Genomic DNA, 16488 nt, shown 5'->3' on the forward strand with positions numbered 1-16488 from the left:
GGCCGCCAAGACACACGCGCTGAGGCTTGGCCTTATCAGTACGTCAGATCGAATCAAACTCGATCGGATCAGCATCAGAATCTTAACTGGAATCGACGCCGCTGTCTTTGTTCCCGTCGCGACGCGTCGCCGGTGTCAGTGTCTCAGTGTTTACCGAACAACTTAGCGTATTTATTTTCAAAATCAAAAAGCCAAATCATTTCTATTTGCGCAGCTTCGTGCAATTTGGGAGGGCCAGGCCGAGTCGGGTGGTTGGCACGAAAGTTGGCCAATTTTATTGATAATTATAATTTACCTATCTATTTGCTAGTTAGATAAGTTTATTTACAACAAAAGAAATAGTTTATTTTCCTAGTGCACCATTTGCAAATACCCTGTAAGAAGCAAAAAATATGCCCATAAATTGTCCAATCAATTATGATGCGACTGTTTACGAGATGCTAAGAACCTAATTTCCTTATTCTAGTTAGATATTTCGATCTAATAGCATACATGCTATGGAATCATTTTGATAAACTCCAAATATCGGCATCTTTAACGCAACGGACTGAATTGCAATGACTTGATTGCTAATGAACTCATTAGTATATATGTATATAGAACTAATGTATAATTTGTGCTATTCATACCGGGTATAAAATCATAGACAGCTTACCAATGTTAAATCCAACATAGGTACAAAACACCTGTATTTTGCACAAAGGCCAAATTTGATAAGATATTCCTTGAAAAAAGTATTACAATAAAATAAATATGGGCTTTACATTTTTTCTTGAGATTAAGTTGAATGCATAAACTTAAGCTAGAAAACTCATTGCCGAAGAAATTCAATAAATTTATTTCGAGTTTTGCTGAAGAAAAGCAAATCTAAATGAAGCGTATTCTATATTTGATACTTCCTTGGCTAAAATGTATATATAGGTTAATCTATTTGGAACAGATCAGACAATTGAAGTTTCCGCAACGATTCTAGTTTATTGCCTTATTTTACAGTAATGCCACAAATAACACGTACAAATGTACATTTTAACGCTCAAATACGTTTTATTTATATATATATATATACATACACATATGTGCATATATATATATCAATTTATATATATTATTTTCATTTTTTCCATACATCAGAACAAAAATTTATGTACAATTGTTTTTAATACGCCTGATTGCTCAATTCACTTCAAGCATACACGCTTATATTTATTTAATGAACTCACACATCAATTTGCAAGTAAGTTTTTTCGTACTTTTTCTCTTACTATTAATATTTTCAAGAATGAATAATAACACAGAAGTGTGCATAAATTAAAATTATAGAAAGGAAAAAAAAAAAAACATTGCTGAATATATGGGGACTGCTATTGAGATGTGTTCCTAGGCTATACCAACTAAAACAACTTTTATACACCTATATAGTTATTTGTTTCGTTTTTGTTTTGTTTAAAAAGCCTGCTCACGTATATTATGTGCAGTTATGTATATATAAAAATCGATTTTAAAATGTCTTTTTTAACTTTAAACTCTGTTCACATGAATCTCAAATATTTAGCGTTTTTTAAGGTATAAATTTAGTGTTGATGTTTTCTTTTTTCTTTACTTTTTAATTACTTTATCGTGAATAGGCGAAAGTTGCGTAAAAATGTACATGAAACGCTCACTAAATTTATTATTCATTTAGAAATTTATTATTTTAGCTATATTTATACTGCTGCTTAGAAATAAGTTTTGCATTATGCATTAATTCTTAAGTTTGCTTCGCTTACGCTTCTCCATCCAAGTAGTGTGTGTGAGTGAGTGAGTATGTATGTATGTACGTGAGTGTGTGTTTATGGGCTTATACTATACATATTGTTGTAGCTAAATTGTAAACGTGTGTTGGCGCATGTTTTGTGCCTCAAAACAGAATTAACATAGAGTTAGTGTATGAGATGAAAGTTCGTGTAAAATAAATCGAAAAGAATTTAGAGAATAGTCGAAATTATATTATGGATAGCAATGGCATTAGAGAGAGAAAGAAGGAGAGCTGCATAACCATCAATAGATTAGCAATAACTGTTCAATTTTGAATGTCAGGCTTACAAATTTCGCACTTGTCTATTCTATTTAACATCTTGGTCAAAATATATGATTCCAGTTGGGATGCTCGTGGCTGCATTGACGCTTAATTGAAGTTGTTGATAGTTGTGTGTTACCGATTAATTGCGAATTTATAAAAGTTGAAAATGGGTGGAGGGGAGTTAGGTTTGGAGGGGGGAGCGGGTTAGATGGGAAGGGATTTGAGGAGTGATGATGGGGCCACAGTTCCTCGTGTATAGTTGGCTTTCGATTGCAAAATGATGAGTGACGGTGAACACTCTTTTTAAGCCAAGTAAATGTACACTTTACGATCCTCTGGCGTTCGCGCCAGATATTCACGCTCGATCAGACCTTCGATGCGCTTCTTAATGAACACAGGCGAAGGCAAGAAACGTGATTTTAACTGCGACGTAACGTCCGAGACAAGCAGATTGTGCTATAAATAGTGCAAAATGAAAAGATTGTAAATTGTGATTAGTTGTAATCATCAAATGAAAATAGTTTACTGATTAAATGAATTACCGCCATGCGTTTGCGCGCCTTCATAATCCGCACAATTGCTGCCTCGATCTCGTGTTTGCGATCTTCATCCACCTTGCCACGCGTCTCCTTACGTTCCGGCTCCGATTCACCCTTGGCAGCGACCGTTTGGATCTTTACCCTGCAAGAGTTGAAATATAAAATAATATAAAGCCTTCCCTCATTCATATTACAAATGAGAATACGCACCTGTGGAACTTGGAGACAAATGCATCGTTCACATAAAACTCGTCCGAGGGCTCAATGTCCTTTGTTTTCGTTTTTGAGTTGCGCACTAGCAATCGCTGCGCTGGCTTGCCCATGGACAAAGATTGCAGTGCACGGACCAACTCACGCTCGGGTATATCCGTCTCTTGGTGTATGTCATCATAGGTCAGTAAATCCCGATTGTTAAACAACAACAAAACGCACATCTATAATGCAGAATCAAGATTAGATGCGCACTACATAAAGAGCTGGCTGAGTTGCCTACTTGATAGGTGGACACTTGTAATATATGCTTGCGTGTTGTGGTGGGCACAGGACAGCCACTTGAACTTGAGCTTGGCCCATCCTTGTCCTTGTCGCTGTCATTCGCTTTGCGGCCATAGAAAACGGCGTTGATGTAGGCAGTGCCTGTAGCAAAACCAGCAAGCTGTTAGCGCAAATTGCACAGATGTTATTTATAATGATGCTGACATACCCATCTGCGGCTGTAACGTCAGCTGCCGACCCGAGTGCTTGTCCAGGTAGAATTTCTTAAACACCTCAAAGGCCTCGCGCGGTGCTGAGGGTATGTTGCAATTGGGCGTTGCCGTCTATAAATAAACAGCATATTGAATATGTAGATTGATGAACAGAGTAAATGACGCAGAGAGAGAGAGAGAGAGAGTTGAGTAATCACCTGTGTGGGCCAAAATCCGGTGGTTAAAATGCGCACCGTCAGCTCCACGCCGCTCAATGACAAACTGTTATTATTTACATAACTTTTAAATTCATCCATAATCGTATTGGACACAGACATGTCCTTAAACATGCCCTCAAGTTTTGATGTAAATTGACAGCCACATTCAGTCTGCAACAGGTGAAAGGGAAGCAGATTAGTGAAAGCTTTTCAGTTGTGACTACAAATTCTTGTCACTCACCTTTAGTTTGGATATCATATTCTTCTCAAAGTCATCGGAGACCGATTTGTTGAGCAGCAAACGTTTGGCCAAATGCGTCTTGTAATAGCGCTCAAAGACATCCTTTTCAAGTAGAAATCGGAAGAGAACCATCGTTTTATCCAAAATGGTTTCAATTTCTTGCTCACTCATCTGCAAGGGAAATCATTTTATAAGATAAATGTTAAGTACTTCCATATCTTATCATATACTTACGCCCTTGCCACCCTTTTTCAGTTTGTCGTCAATGAAGAGCGACAGATACTCGGGCGATTTGTTATTTAGATTGAGAAAATGTTCAAAATCGGCAGAGATGACATTCTTGAATAGTCGATCATTGCTAAATGAGTGCAGCAAAAATTGATCGAATCGATCCTTGAGATCGAGCAAATTTTGCACAAAAGTTATTGGATTCGTGTTGCCGTTCTCCTCCTCTTTGACCAGCATGCTGCCTTGTTCGCGCAGATAGGCAGACATTGTGTCGGCAATCACTTTGAGGCCCTCCTCTTTGAGGCGTGAGAACAGTTTATATGTGCATGCCAAGTCCTCGGTTTTAGAGTTTTTGATCATGTGCACGACGCCCGAATTTTCCATTTCGACAATGGTGCGCATGTGCTTCTTAATTAGCTCCTCCTCAACGACACGCACAATGCGCGGTTCCGTATCCTTGTCCAAATAAAGTGCCGCACGCGATGATTCTTCGGTGATGCGCGCCTCAACTTTCTTGATGTAAACGCCAGCGTTATTCTCCGCAAGAAAGTTCTGCGATTCGAATTTGTAAAAGGCCGCCGACTGTGACAGGAAAGGCTTCTCGAAGTCCTCCTCGTAAACGGTTCGCGAATTGATTCCCAACGTAATGAGCATCGTGCAGGCATTTTTGATCGCCAAATGGTTGATCGGCTCGCCGTGACGCTCCTCCATAACCATGCCCAGCAGCCTCTCTCGTAGCGCTTTCTGTATTTCCGGAAAGCGAACGACCTGCAAAACAGATACAAATTTTGAATTTGTGAATTTTTTTTATCATTTATAATTGTGAATCTTTCATAGTAATAATCGTGTGAAGATATAAAAGTATAGCCATATTTCTGAGAAATTCAGCCTCATTAAGATAACAAATGAAATGAATACCCTACAGATAAGGGTCTTCGGAAAAGACTTCTAAAGCTTTCCACATTTTTCTATAGCACAAGCGTCTATATGGGAATTATAAATAAATCAAAGTGGTTCCACTAATATATAATTTAAAAATCTATTGATTTATGTATTGATAGCTAAAATAATTATATTTTAAGGCATTATGAAAATAAATAAATTGAACTAAGCTTGGATAAATTTAAGTTAGCGCAGTTAGATTAAATTCTGAATTAATTAATTTTAGATCAAATTTATAGCATTCGAGCACTACGACAACATACCTGATCCCTGAATAAATTAAGACCCAAATTATAAACATTATCCAAGCCGCGTTGCTGCACATAGACCCGATCCATGTACATGAGTATGTCGCGTATCATGACCATTGAGGTCTGATGATCGGTCCAGGCTTCATTCAATTTCGGCAGAAAATTGCTGTGCAGGCGCTCGAGCACCTCCTGCCGCACCTTCTGCTCCAGATGCTTCGAGACGACATCGCTCAGTCCATGGTACAGGCGATTGCCATGCTTGTGGAGCACCATATTGTACGCATTGCGGTACAGCTGCTCAAAGGACAGGCCAGAATTGTTCTTCTTCTGTATCTCCTGTATAGCATTTTTCAGGGTGGCCCATATATCCTCCACGTACTTCTCATCCATGGAGGCCTGCAAGATGGGGCGAAAGAAAAAGAACGAAATAAAATTGATTATTATCAAATGTTACACAAATGTCGAATTATTCATCTTAAATGTTAAGGCAGATTTGTTGGGGGGCTAACATTGAATGCGCGACGTTTATACTCGGGAAGCCACAATGGATACTTGCGTCCAATTTCGCGCATTTGTGTGGCACCGGCACAGGCGCCGGCTCCGACTGGCTGCATAGCTGCTGTCGCTCTTACGGAATGTTCACCGTGTGCTGCCACACTGCCCAATGCGGCAAACGTATTATTGTTAGTTGCAGCGCGTGCCGAGCCACGTTGCTGCTGCTGCTGCTGCTGCTGCTGCGGCACATTGAGTGGCACGTTCGCGTGCTGAATGCGTGGGTGCTGCTGCTGCCCCTGGGCATTGCGTGTATTGCGGGAGCGATGATTGAAATTATTTGAGCCGGCTACAATTCGTGAATGCGTGGATGGCGGTGATGTTACGGGTCCGGGTGATGGGTAGAAATGAGTAGGGTTAAGCAGACTGTTTAGCCGATTGTTGGACGACGACGGCGGTGGCGGTGACTGTGACGGTGGTGACGGTGGCGACGATGGCTGCGGAGGCTGCGACGGCGCTGCGGCACCAAAGAGACCGATCCTCGGATCTTGACTGTACATCGGAGGGGGAGGCAAACGCGCGCCGCCGGCTCCACTATGGGAACCAAGCGCGCGCTCCCAACTATAGCGATGCTCCCCAATTATGTAGTAGGACTGAGACGTAGCCAGCAGCTGTTCCGGCTGTTGTTGCTCCTGTTGACTTCGGGCAGCAGTTTGTTGGCGTTGGCCCGCTGCTGGTGCTGTTAGCGAGCGGCTGCCGTTTGTAGGCCTTATTGACATCCGCCAGTTGGCGCTAGCGTCCCACAATTGTCCAAATGACGTCGTCTGCGCTCGTCATCAATGCGTTTCCGGTACTCTGGCGTCTCTGCTTCTGCGTATGTGGGTGTGTGTTGGAAAACAACAACAATTTGTCGAAACTAAGTTGAGATTGAAAGTAACTTAAAAACTAAAATGTGATGAAGCTTTTTCATCAAATTCCAACCCTGACAGAACTTTGTCGAAACAGTGTTAGGCAGCGTCGATCAGCCTGCTGAGCCAGCGCCCCAGTGAGAGGGTGAAGGCCGGCCGTATCAACAGAAACGGAAACCGAATCACACAAAACAAACACACACAGACTACGTGAGAGTGCGAGAGAGTTTATATGTCTGTGCGTGCGCGTGCGAATTATGAGAGCGGCTGTTCTTATTATCTACATATAAATCTTATCACTTTGCAAACTTTATGCTGCCTCATGCTTGAGCCGGCGATTTTCCATACTTGCCCTATTGAAGAAGACTCACCGGGAAGGCGCGTATGCGCATTTTGCCCTCCTTCTTTTGTGGATTTCCTCTTAGATTCATGTTTTCTAGGCGTTTTCGGCACAGCTCCCCCCTCTTCTGCTCCTCCTCCTCCTCCTTATCCACTTTACCAGCGACGCGGCGATGGCAGCGCCAGCGGCAGCGCTGTTAATACAACAACGCTAAAGCTGCTAACGGCGCTTCACGTGCTGCTCTTGTTCTTATAAACAAACGGTTACGTCCTCGTCGTCGTTGGCGTTGTTGTTGTCGTTGCCGTTGCAGGTGTTGTCTTTGTACAGAGGAGCTTTGTGGGCGGCGGGTGACTATAAAGGAGTGCGCAAAAGAAAGAGAGAAAAAATATACAAAGTGATCAGATAAATTTCTGTTTATTTTTTTTTCTTGTGTTTATTTTTTGCATTCGCGCTGCAATTGCAAGTCAGCAGTATCGTTTTTTTTTTTTTTTTTTCATAGCAATCGGCGAGTCTTGCTCGCTCTCACTCTCTGCCTCTTCCTACTCTCTGGGACTTTCATTGTCGCAGTGATGATCTTTCGTGTTGTTGCTTTCAGAAATCCAACGACTTTGTTACAAACACACACATACACAGAGACAGACGTAGGCAGGCGCACATAAAGAGAAATGTAAAAATGAAAAACTCACACGGAGCGCTACAAATCGTTGTTTTGTGTTGCATGAAATAACTAATCTCTTGCAACAATTGGTATTATAATAGTGTTGCACCAGTAATCAAGTATTAATAAATATGAATCACTGGGGTAAATTTGTATATTTTGTTGTTTCCTTAAAAATTGTATAGTTGATTTTTTGCTATTTCACTTTTTCATGCATGGCAGAGACCAAATGCGCTTGTGTATGTGTGTTTTTGGTGTCTGTGTGTGTGTGCTGCTTCTTGTTGTTGTCTTGTACCTTTTTTTGCCAAAGCGGCGTTGACTTTGTTTTTAACGGAATATAGCTGGATTGTGGTTTATCACTTGTTTATTGTTGTTACCGCAATTTGTTACCGATTCTTTTGCGGCTTGTTAAGTTATCATGCATTGCAATGTATATTGATTATATGTAATTCATATGAGATATTCGGCTGTTGTGTTGTTATGCTCTAATTTTGCCATTCCGACATGTCGATAAGCGATATTTTTGTACCATTGACAGACAGACCAGCTCTGCCCGACCAACAGGGCAATGTTGCATGCGATAGCGATACATTTGCGCCACAGTTTTTGCTGTTTAAAAATACACAACGAATAACGTCTGTAAATCGTGCAATATTAAATTGTGTTAAGAATTGAGTAAGCGCAACTAAGCTTTTTTAATTTAACAGTGTGAATATGCGAAAATTCAACAGCTGTTGCATGAGTGTTAACAGTAAACCCACCTATTGCTGTTACTATTAACAGAGTTATATTTCTAAGGAAATATCGATATATTTGCTCGCGCCCAAGAGTATGTTAAATTTAAAATGACGCGCTCTAAAATTGTAGGTTAAATAAACCTATATTAACTTGTATGCTTAAACAACACTTAGCAGGACAAGTGAAAGCTTGCCTTGTGCATCAACTAATTAGTTATGTGTCAACTTTTTCATTATGTCGCATAATATATTAATTATGACAACTTGCGACTGTTTGGTAAATTGTAAAATATTGTAATTTGATACTTTTGGGCGTCTACGTCTGCTACCGCATGTAGCTTGTTTAATTAGCGATTGCTCGATCAAAGGCATATAGCTGATAAGCAAATTGACAAAGAGTTAACAACCAAAATTTCGAATATTTTACATTTTTGTTTATTATTTTTATGTTTTGCAGTTTTCCAGTAATCCAGTCGCAATTGGCGTCTGTCTGGCATGTCGCCTTGGCCCGTGCGTGTAAATTATGCGCACTTTCACCGCGTTGGTGTTGCCATTGGTGTCCCTTTGGCTCCGTTTGTCGCCTGTGCGTCGAAATTAATTAGCCGCACTTCATAGCAAGGCGAAGCGGTGGCTACGGCGACAGCGACCGCAGCAGCGACTGCGTAGGTGTTTATGTCAAATGTCTGGGCAGATGGAGCACAGCAGGGGGCAGGCTGGCTGACTGGCTTGCTGCAGCGGGTCATCACTTGTTGCAGTTTGTTGTCATCAATTTATGCGTATTTATTACAATATTTATGCATGTAAATTGTGATGTGCCACGAATTAATTACACGCCAACCAAATCAACATGAATGTTGCCAGCGCTGCGGGTGCTAAACATGTTGCCAAGTGAAGAGTGAGGAAAAAAAAAAGCAGAAAACAAAACAGAAACAATATAAACATAAAAAGAGAGATACAAATAAATTGCGATAATCGTGCATCAGTGGGGCATTCATATTCACACCAATGCATGCAACAACAGCAACTTGCAACAAGGTTAATAAATCATGCAACAGCGTCGAGTGGCAGACAAATTCACTGAAAATTCATTTCAATGCGAAAAAATCAAAACAAATGCTAAACAAAACGAAGCTGAGAGCCAAAAATGGCATTGCCCAAAAGGCAGCAGCCGCATCAATGTGGAGCAGCCAAGTTGCAATTGCAACTGCCGCAACTAGGCGTTTTCGGCACAGCTCCCCCCTCTTCTGCTCCTCCTCCTCCTCCTTATCCACTTTACCAGCGACGCGGCGATGGCAGCGCCAGCGGCAGCGCTGTTAATACAACAACGCTAAAGCTGCTAACGGCGCTTCACGTGCTGCTCTTGTTCTTATAAACAAACGGTTACGTCCTCGTCGTCGTTGGCGTTGTTGTTGTCGTTGCCGTTGCAGGTGTTGTCTTTGTACAGAGGAGCTTTGTGGGCGGCGGGTGACTATAAAGGAGTGCGCAAAAGAAAGAGAGAAAAAATATACAAAGTGATCAGATAAATTTCTGTTTATTTTTTTTTCTTGTGTTTATTTTTTGCATTCGCGCTGCAATTGCAAGTCAGCAGTATCGTTTTTTTTTTTTTTTTTTTCATAGCAATCGGCGAGTCTTGCTCGCTCTCACTCTCTGCCTCTTCCTACTCTCTGGGACTTTCATTGTCGCAGTGATGATCTTTCGTGTTGTTGCTTTCAGAAATCCAACGACTTTGTTACAAACACACACATACACAGAGACAGACGTAGGCAGGCGCACATAAAGAGAAATGTAAAAATGAAAAACTCACACGGAGCGCTACAAATCGTTGTTTTGTGTTGCATGAAATAACTAATCTCTTGCAACAATTGGTATTATAATAGTGTTGCACCAGTAATCAAGTATTAATAAATATGAATCACTGGGGTAAATTTGTATATTTTGTTGTTTCCTTAAAAATTGTATAGTTGATTTTTTGCTATTTCACTTTTTCATGCATGGCAGAGACCAAATGCGCTTGTGTATGTGTGTTTTTGGTGTCTGTGTGTGTGTGCTGCTTCTTGTTGTTGTCTTGTACCTTTTTTTGCCAAAGCGGCGTTGACTTTGTTTTTAACGGAATATAGCTGGATTGTGGTTTATCACTTGTTTATTGTTGTTACCGCAATTTGTTACCGATTCTTTTGCGGCTTGTTAAGTTATCATGCATTGCAATGTATATTGATTATATGTAATTCATATGAGATATTCGGCTGTTGTGTTGTTATGCTCTAATTTTGCCATTCCGACATGTCGATAAGCGATATTTTTGTACCATTGACAGACAGACCAGCTCTGCCCGACCAACAGGGCAATGTTGCATGCGATAGCGATACATTTGCGCCACAGTTTTTGCTGTTTAAAAATACACAACGAATAACGTCTGTAAATCGTGCAATATTAAATTGTGTTAAGAATTGAGTAAGCGCAACTAAGCTTTTTTAATTTAACAGTGTGAATATGCGAAAATTCAACAGCTGTTGCATGAGTGTTAACAGTAAACCCACCTATTGCTGTTACTATTAACAGAGTTATATTTCTAAGGAAATATCGATATATTTGCTCGCGCCCAAGAGTATGTTAAATTTAAAATGACGCGCTCTAAAATTGTAGGTTAAATAAACCTATATTAACTTGTATGCTTAAACAACACTTAGCAGGACAAGTGAAAGCTTGCCTTGTGCATCAACTAATTAGTTATGTGTCAACTTTTTCATTATGTCGCATAATATATTAATTATGACAACTTGCGACTGTTTGGTAAATTGTAAAATATTGTAATTTGATACTTTTGGGCGTCTACGTCTGCTACCGCATGTAGCTTGTTTAATTAGCGATTGCTCGATCAAAGGCATATAGCTGATAAGCAAATTGACAAAGAGTTAACAACCAAAATTTCGAATATTTTACATTTTTGTTTATTATTTTTATGTTTTGCAGTTTTCCAGTAATCCAGTCGCAATTGGCGTCTGTCTGGCATGTCGCCTTGGCCCGTGCGTGTAAATTATGCGCACTTTCACCGCGTTGGTGTTGCCATTGGTGTCCCTTTGGCTCCGTTTGTCGCCTGTGCGTCGAAATTAATTAGCCGCACTTCATAGCAAGGCGAAGCGGTGGCTACGGCGACAGCGACCGCAGCAGCGACTGCGTAGGTGTTTATGTCAAATGTCTGGGCAGATGGAGCACAGCAGGGGGCAGGCTGGCTGACTGGCTTGCTGCAGCGGGTCATCACTTGTTGCAGTTTGTTGTCATCAATTTATGCGTATTTATTACAATATTTATGCATGTAAATTGTGATGTGCCACGAATTAATTACACGCCAACCAAATCAACATGAATGTTGCCAGCGCTGCGGGTGCTAAACATGTTGCCAAGTGAAGAGTGAGGAAAAAAAAAGCAGAAAACAAAACAGAAACAATATAAACATAAAAAGAGAGATACAAATAAATTGCGATAATCGTGCATCAGTGGGGCATTCATATTCACACCAATGCATGCAACAACAGCAACTTGCAACAAGGTTAATAAATCATGCAACAGCGTCGAGTGGCAGACAAATTCACTGAAAATTCATTTCAATGCGAAAAAATCAAAACAAATGCTAAACAAAACGAAGCTGAGAGCCAAAAATGGCATTGCCCAAAAGGCAGCAGCCGCATCAATGTGGAGCAGCCAAGTTGCAATTGCAACTGCCGCAACGTGCAGCGTACAACGTGCAACGTGCGACGTGCGGCAAGCGGCAAGCAAGTTGTCGGCATTATGAATAACTTTTAAATTTGAATGTGAAATAAACGCTTTGTCTAAGCGGCTGGCTAAGCGGCTACCGTTAGCAACATTGCCGAAAAGTTGTGCCGCATGTTGCCAATGATTTATGCAGCAACATTTGATGAAATATAATACAAAAGGCGCACAGCAGCCGCAGCTGAACGTACAACAACAGCAACAACAAAATGATTATAAAAACAAAGATAAATTGCCGCCGATGCAAATTGTAAACTATATAAGGCTTAAATGCAAAGTTGTTGCCTGTTTCTCTCTTTTTACATAAGACGGCGATTAGCAACGCCTGCGCACGCAGCAACATTTGTGCTGCAGCAACAATTGTTGCAAGTGCCGGCCAGCAGCCAACAGCATGGGTGCAAATATTATTGCTCTCATTCATCGTGACACGCTGCCATCTCTAGCACTCATATCAACAAGTTGTAAAATAAAATTTTTTCATTTTTTCTTGCCTTTATGATTTTATATATTTTTATTTTGTATTTACGTTGACTTCGGATCAAAGTTTAGCGTTCTTTGATTGCTATTCGCTTTGAACTGTGCGCACGGGGCCCGTCAAAGCGATGCACTCGATCTCCACGAGGGCATCCATTGGTAGCTTGGCCACCTGGAAGCAGCTGCGTGCTGGGAAGTCCTTGTTGAACACTGTAATCGCAAAATGTTATCGATTATGTTTTTTATTGCTCTCGTTGCCAATTGGAAAAATGATAAGACGACAGATGCCGCTGGCTTATCGGCAAAAACAGTATAAAACCAATTGGACTGCTCACCTCGTTTGTATACGTCGTTGACCGCACCAAAGTCATTCAGATCTTTGAGAAAAACTGTATTCTTGATCACCTTATCGATGCCGGAATCGGCTGCCTTCAGCACTGCCTCCAGATTTTGCAGCGCCATCTCTGTTTGCTCAGTGGCGCCACCTGGCACCAGTTTCATCGTCGTCTTGTCCAAGCCCAAACAGCCGGAGACATAAACAGTGCGATCGGCCACAACAGCTTGACTGCAAAAACAAACACATGATTGACAGTTCGTTCTCGCTTGCGCTCTGTGTACCGCTCTCTCTCGCTCTCTCCTGCTCTTTATTCCATTTACTTACTTGTATGGAGCCACCGGCTTTGCTGCATTTGCAGTGCTAATTAGTTTACGCACAAGAGTTGTCATTGCTTTTGCTTTTAATGAGAACTAGAAATATTCAGCGAAAATGTTTCTGCTCTGTGCACCTGTTGCGGCTGCTGACAGTTGACTGGACGCTCAGCGCTCGCTTTATATTGGTAGACATGGCGAGCGCCTTTCAAACTGTTATCAGCGTGAGCTTTTTGCACACTCTCTCCCGCGCTGGCTAGCCCTCTCTCTCGCTCTCGCTTGCACGCCTTTGCAACGTTACGTTTTAGTATCGCTTATTGACACTCTGTTCATATTGCCATCTCGCTCTGACGCCTTTGGCTCGTTTTGAGTGTGGAATATTGTGTCTTTTAACAGTGTGCTGTTATTTATTTATATACACTCCTATACGAGTATTCTATAGCAGTTAAAGTATATGTGACTTTTGAGTATGCATTGTTGAAGAGCTCAAGTGGAATATTTTGCCTGTAAACTGCTATTATATTATATTCTATTAATAGCTTGACTTAAGGTTACATCTCTTATAATCTCTTTTAATCGTGGCATTTGAGAATGTATTTTTGAAGCGCTCGAGTAGAATCGAGTAGATTACGAACGACCAAATGGCCTCCTGTGCTTAGAACAATTCTGTAAAACAGAAAAATTCTGTTAAACTCCCACTCAATATTCTACCTAGCTGAATTGGTCTCACTAGTCTAGTTGGAGTCAGCCTTTGCAAGATCAGCAATGTTAAATCTGTGTTATCTTTGGCCAATTGGGTCGCAGTCAGATCGCTTTCTCTAAGCGACCAATATTTGATTTAATGCATGGCACGACACCTCGCCACGCCCACATCGCCCCAGCTAATTATTTATTATATTTGGCAATTGCTGTCTGTCAGTCGCTGTCAGTGAGGCAAAACCAACAACAAGAAAGCACCGTTGCAGCAGAATTTCTACACGCATGCCACAATCAAAAAGTCAAGTCTCGAGCTCTGTAATTATTATAGGGGAATCTTTCTCTGCCTCTTTTTTATCTTCCTCTCTCTCTCTCTCTCTCTCTCCCTTCCTCAGCCACTCTCTGTGGTTGGGGTCTTAATCTGCTGGAGTCTGGGCGCAGTTCGAGCTCAGTTGGGCTGGCGTAGGTGCAACGCAGAGCACACAGAACACGCCCTCAAAAGACGCCTGCCCTCAAAAAGTGAAGGAGGAGGCGAGAGAAGGGGAAGAGATTGATTGCAGTCGCTTTGTTGTCTTCATGCAGCCCACGAAGATGCATGAAGAAAATTTCGTTGCTTTTGGCCCTGCGGCGTTTTAATGTCGCATTTTAGCGCATTAATTACTTTATGATCCACTTTATGCCCATAAAAAATGCGCAAAAATAAATAACATAAAATACCTGAACAAGAAGAAAAATATCAGAGAAAAAGCAATTTTCGAAACATCCTTCGTGGGTGTCGACTTTCAGGCTTAATCAAACTTTTATTCAGTTCTACATTCTGATATTAATTATTAATTAGCTCAAGCAATGAAATTGATTTATACGCATATATGTATAAGAGAATATACCTACTATATGTATATACATACATATACAATTTCCAGATATCGCATGCCACATAATGATAGCCTGTGGCCTTTGCAAACAATTTACATTAAATGCTTTCATAAATAAAGCTCTAAATAAGCCGGAGTACCACAAGCTGGATATAAAGTATATAATTAACATTCAAGCCGAATAACAAATTGCCAGCCCTGTACAATGGGCCGCAAGCATAGAATATTGGAACTACAAATATTTTTATATATTCCATATATATAAATACTTTGAGGTATTTACATTTCAAGACTTTTATACATTAGCTGACTACATTTAAATCTATTATACTAAAGCTTGAGGACCAGTTGAGACTTTGAGTCATGGTTCTGTTCTGTTCTGTTCTTCTGTTTCAATGATGTCTGTTATATATAAATCTGTAACTCTTAAATAATTTATCCTAAAATCTTTTATACTAAAATGTCTCGTTTTTTAATCTTTTGAACTTCAATTAGATATACTTCAACAATTTAAAGATTTTTAACAATATTTCAGATGTCTGATCCACTGTGCCATGTGTGGAAGCTGTACCTCAATAAAAGGGCCAAGAAGCAGCAGAAGAAACAGAGAACAATTGCAGAACAAGTTGCAAATTGCTAGTGGCAAGTGGCAAGTGGCAGGCAACATTCGAGAAGCTGTTCAATATTTATGCAACTCGCTTCTCAGAGTTTTCCTCTTCTCAACTTTCCCTTTTCATTTTCCATTTGACGTGCCTCATCGGATGCTCCAATTTTGTATTGACTCAAATGACTTTATTTGTATAGGGGGCCAAGTTAAGGGAGAAGGAAAGTGGAGAAGGGGGAGTGGAGCTGAGGTGGCTGCTGCATTAAAGCGCCGCAAGCAGCGACCCTGCTGCAGCTGCCACAGCAGCAACAGTTGCTGCCACTTGGCCGCTTCACTCGTAAATCGCAGCCTTTTCTGCTCGTCCACTATAATTTGCATGTGATTTTTATGGCTAGGCTATTTGTTGGCTAAGTTATTTGATTTTAATTTGCTGCGTAATTGTTGGCTTTATTATGACAGCAACAGCAGCACCAGCGGAGCAGCAGCAGCTCAATTACCTGCCTATTAGCACGTGAATTTATGCTTATGGCTTTATCCAGACACGGCCCAAAGGCTCAGAACTGAATGCAAATAGCTAAGATAGCGCTTTGTAATTCAAGGACAAACAATTTTATATATAAATTTGTATACATGTACATATGTATGCATTATATAGATATTTTGTACATTAAAAGTGATTTGTTTGATTCGATTCGATCCGTTTCTTCTCTTTCTTCTCTTTTCCGTTTTCGTCTTCCACAAATTCCATCATTTCATTCCAATTGCAATGTGCTCAGTCACTTGTTTCTGTCTTCCAGCATTCCAATAAGCAGAGCTAGGCTCTCCCTTTATTTCGTTTGCCTTCGCCCGGCGTCACTCTCAGTCGGTTATTGTCCTCGGTCAGAGTTTGTTTTCATTTCGTATGCAGTTTACCGTTCTTTCAAATTTTGTTTCCTATGACTAATTTTTGCGTGCTTGTGTGAAAATTTTATAATGCGAATCAAATTGTGCTGCTTATTTTATTAAATAAGCCAATATGTGAAAAAAATAAGGTAAGCTTCTTTATTATTTATTTATGATAAATAACATTATTCATACACTCTAACTGGCCAGAGTCATAGATTAAGAGTTACCGTCCTTTACCG

At 40.6% G+C, this 16488-nt stretch overlaps 2 protein-coding genes across 4 annotated transcripts; both read right to left on the minus strand.

Moving 5' to 3' along the window:
* Window positions 1-1665: 1665 nt before the first annotated feature.
* Cul3 (cullin 3) lies at window positions 1666-8219 on the minus strand. 3 transcript variants are annotated; one of them, XM_089466160.1, is made up of 11 exons: window positions 7591-8219; window positions 6936-7255; window positions 5177-5560; window positions 3978-4739; window positions 3744-3914; window positions 3503-3673; window positions 3302-3416; window positions 3092-3234; window positions 2809-3032; window positions 2602-2740; window positions 1666-2515 (listed from the first exon to the last, which is right to left on the minus strand). In XM_089466160.1, exons 2-11 carry the CDS (start codon window positions 6993-6995, stop codon window positions 2363-2365), a joined length of 2322 nt encoding a protein of 773 aa, XP_089322286.1. In that variant the 5' UTR covers window positions 6996-7255; window positions 7591-8219; the 3' UTR covers window positions 1666-2362. The 3 variants fall into 3 exon arrangements, with proteins under 3 accessions (XP_089322286.1, XP_017859634.1, XP_017859632.1); XM_018004145.2 differs by having other exon boundaries at window positions 7858-8218; XM_018004143.2 differs by lacking the exons at window positions 6936-7255; window positions 7591-8219 and adding an exon at window positions 5674-6731.
* A 492-nt stretch (window positions 8220-8711) lies between these two features.
* Window positions 8712-13363, minus strand: UK114 (reactive intermediate imine deaminase A homolog UK114). Its single transcript, XM_089466165.1, has 4 exons — window positions 13203-13363; window positions 12877-13106; window positions 10371-12751; window positions 8712-9767 (listed from the first exon to the last, which is right to left on the minus strand). Exons 1-3 carry the CDS (start codon window positions 13265-13267, stop codon window positions 12630-12632), a joined length of 417 nt encoding a protein of 138 aa, XP_089322291.1. The 5' UTR covers window positions 13268-13363; the 3' UTR covers window positions 8712-9767; window positions 10371-12629.
* Window positions 13364-16488: the final 3125 nt, after the last annotated feature.

Source organism: Drosophila arizonae, chromosome 3 (assembly GCF_054131065.1).
Source record: "Drosophila arizonae isolate 15081-1271.41 chromosome 3, UAZ_ARI_1.0, whole genome shotgun sequence".
Classification (NCBI taxonomy): domain Eukaryota; kingdom Metazoa; phylum Arthropoda; class Insecta; order Diptera; family Drosophilidae; genus Drosophila; species Drosophila arizonae.

Excerpts from the sequence above, each read along its gene's own strand:
- Cul3 (XM_018004143.2), bottom strand. The coding sequence starts at position 6,435 with ATGTCAATAAGGCCTACAAACGGCAGCCGCTCGCTAACAGCACCAGCA. Across the intron at positions 2,741-2,808 it reads TTTGTCTCCAAGTTCCACAG|GGTAAAGATCCAAACGGTCG; the intron begins GTGCGTATTCTC and ends CAACTCTTGCAG. Across the intron at positions 2,516-2,601 it reads AGGCGCGCAAACGCATGGCG|CACAATCTGCTTGTCTCGGA; the intron begins GTAATTCATTTA and ends CACTATTTATAG.
- UK114 (XM_089466165.1), bottom strand. The coding sequence starts at position 13,267 with ATGACAACTCTTGTGCGTAAACTAATTAGCACTGCAAATGCAGCAAAG. Across the intron at positions 13,107-13,202 it reads AAGCCGGTGGCTCCATACAA|TCAAGCTGTTGTGGCCGATC; the intron begins GTAAGTAAATGG and ends TTGTTTTTGCAG. Across the intron at positions 12,752-12,876 it reads CAACGACGTATACAAACGAG|TGTTCAACAAGGACTTCCCA; the intron begins GTGAGCAGTCCA and ends TTGCGATTACAG.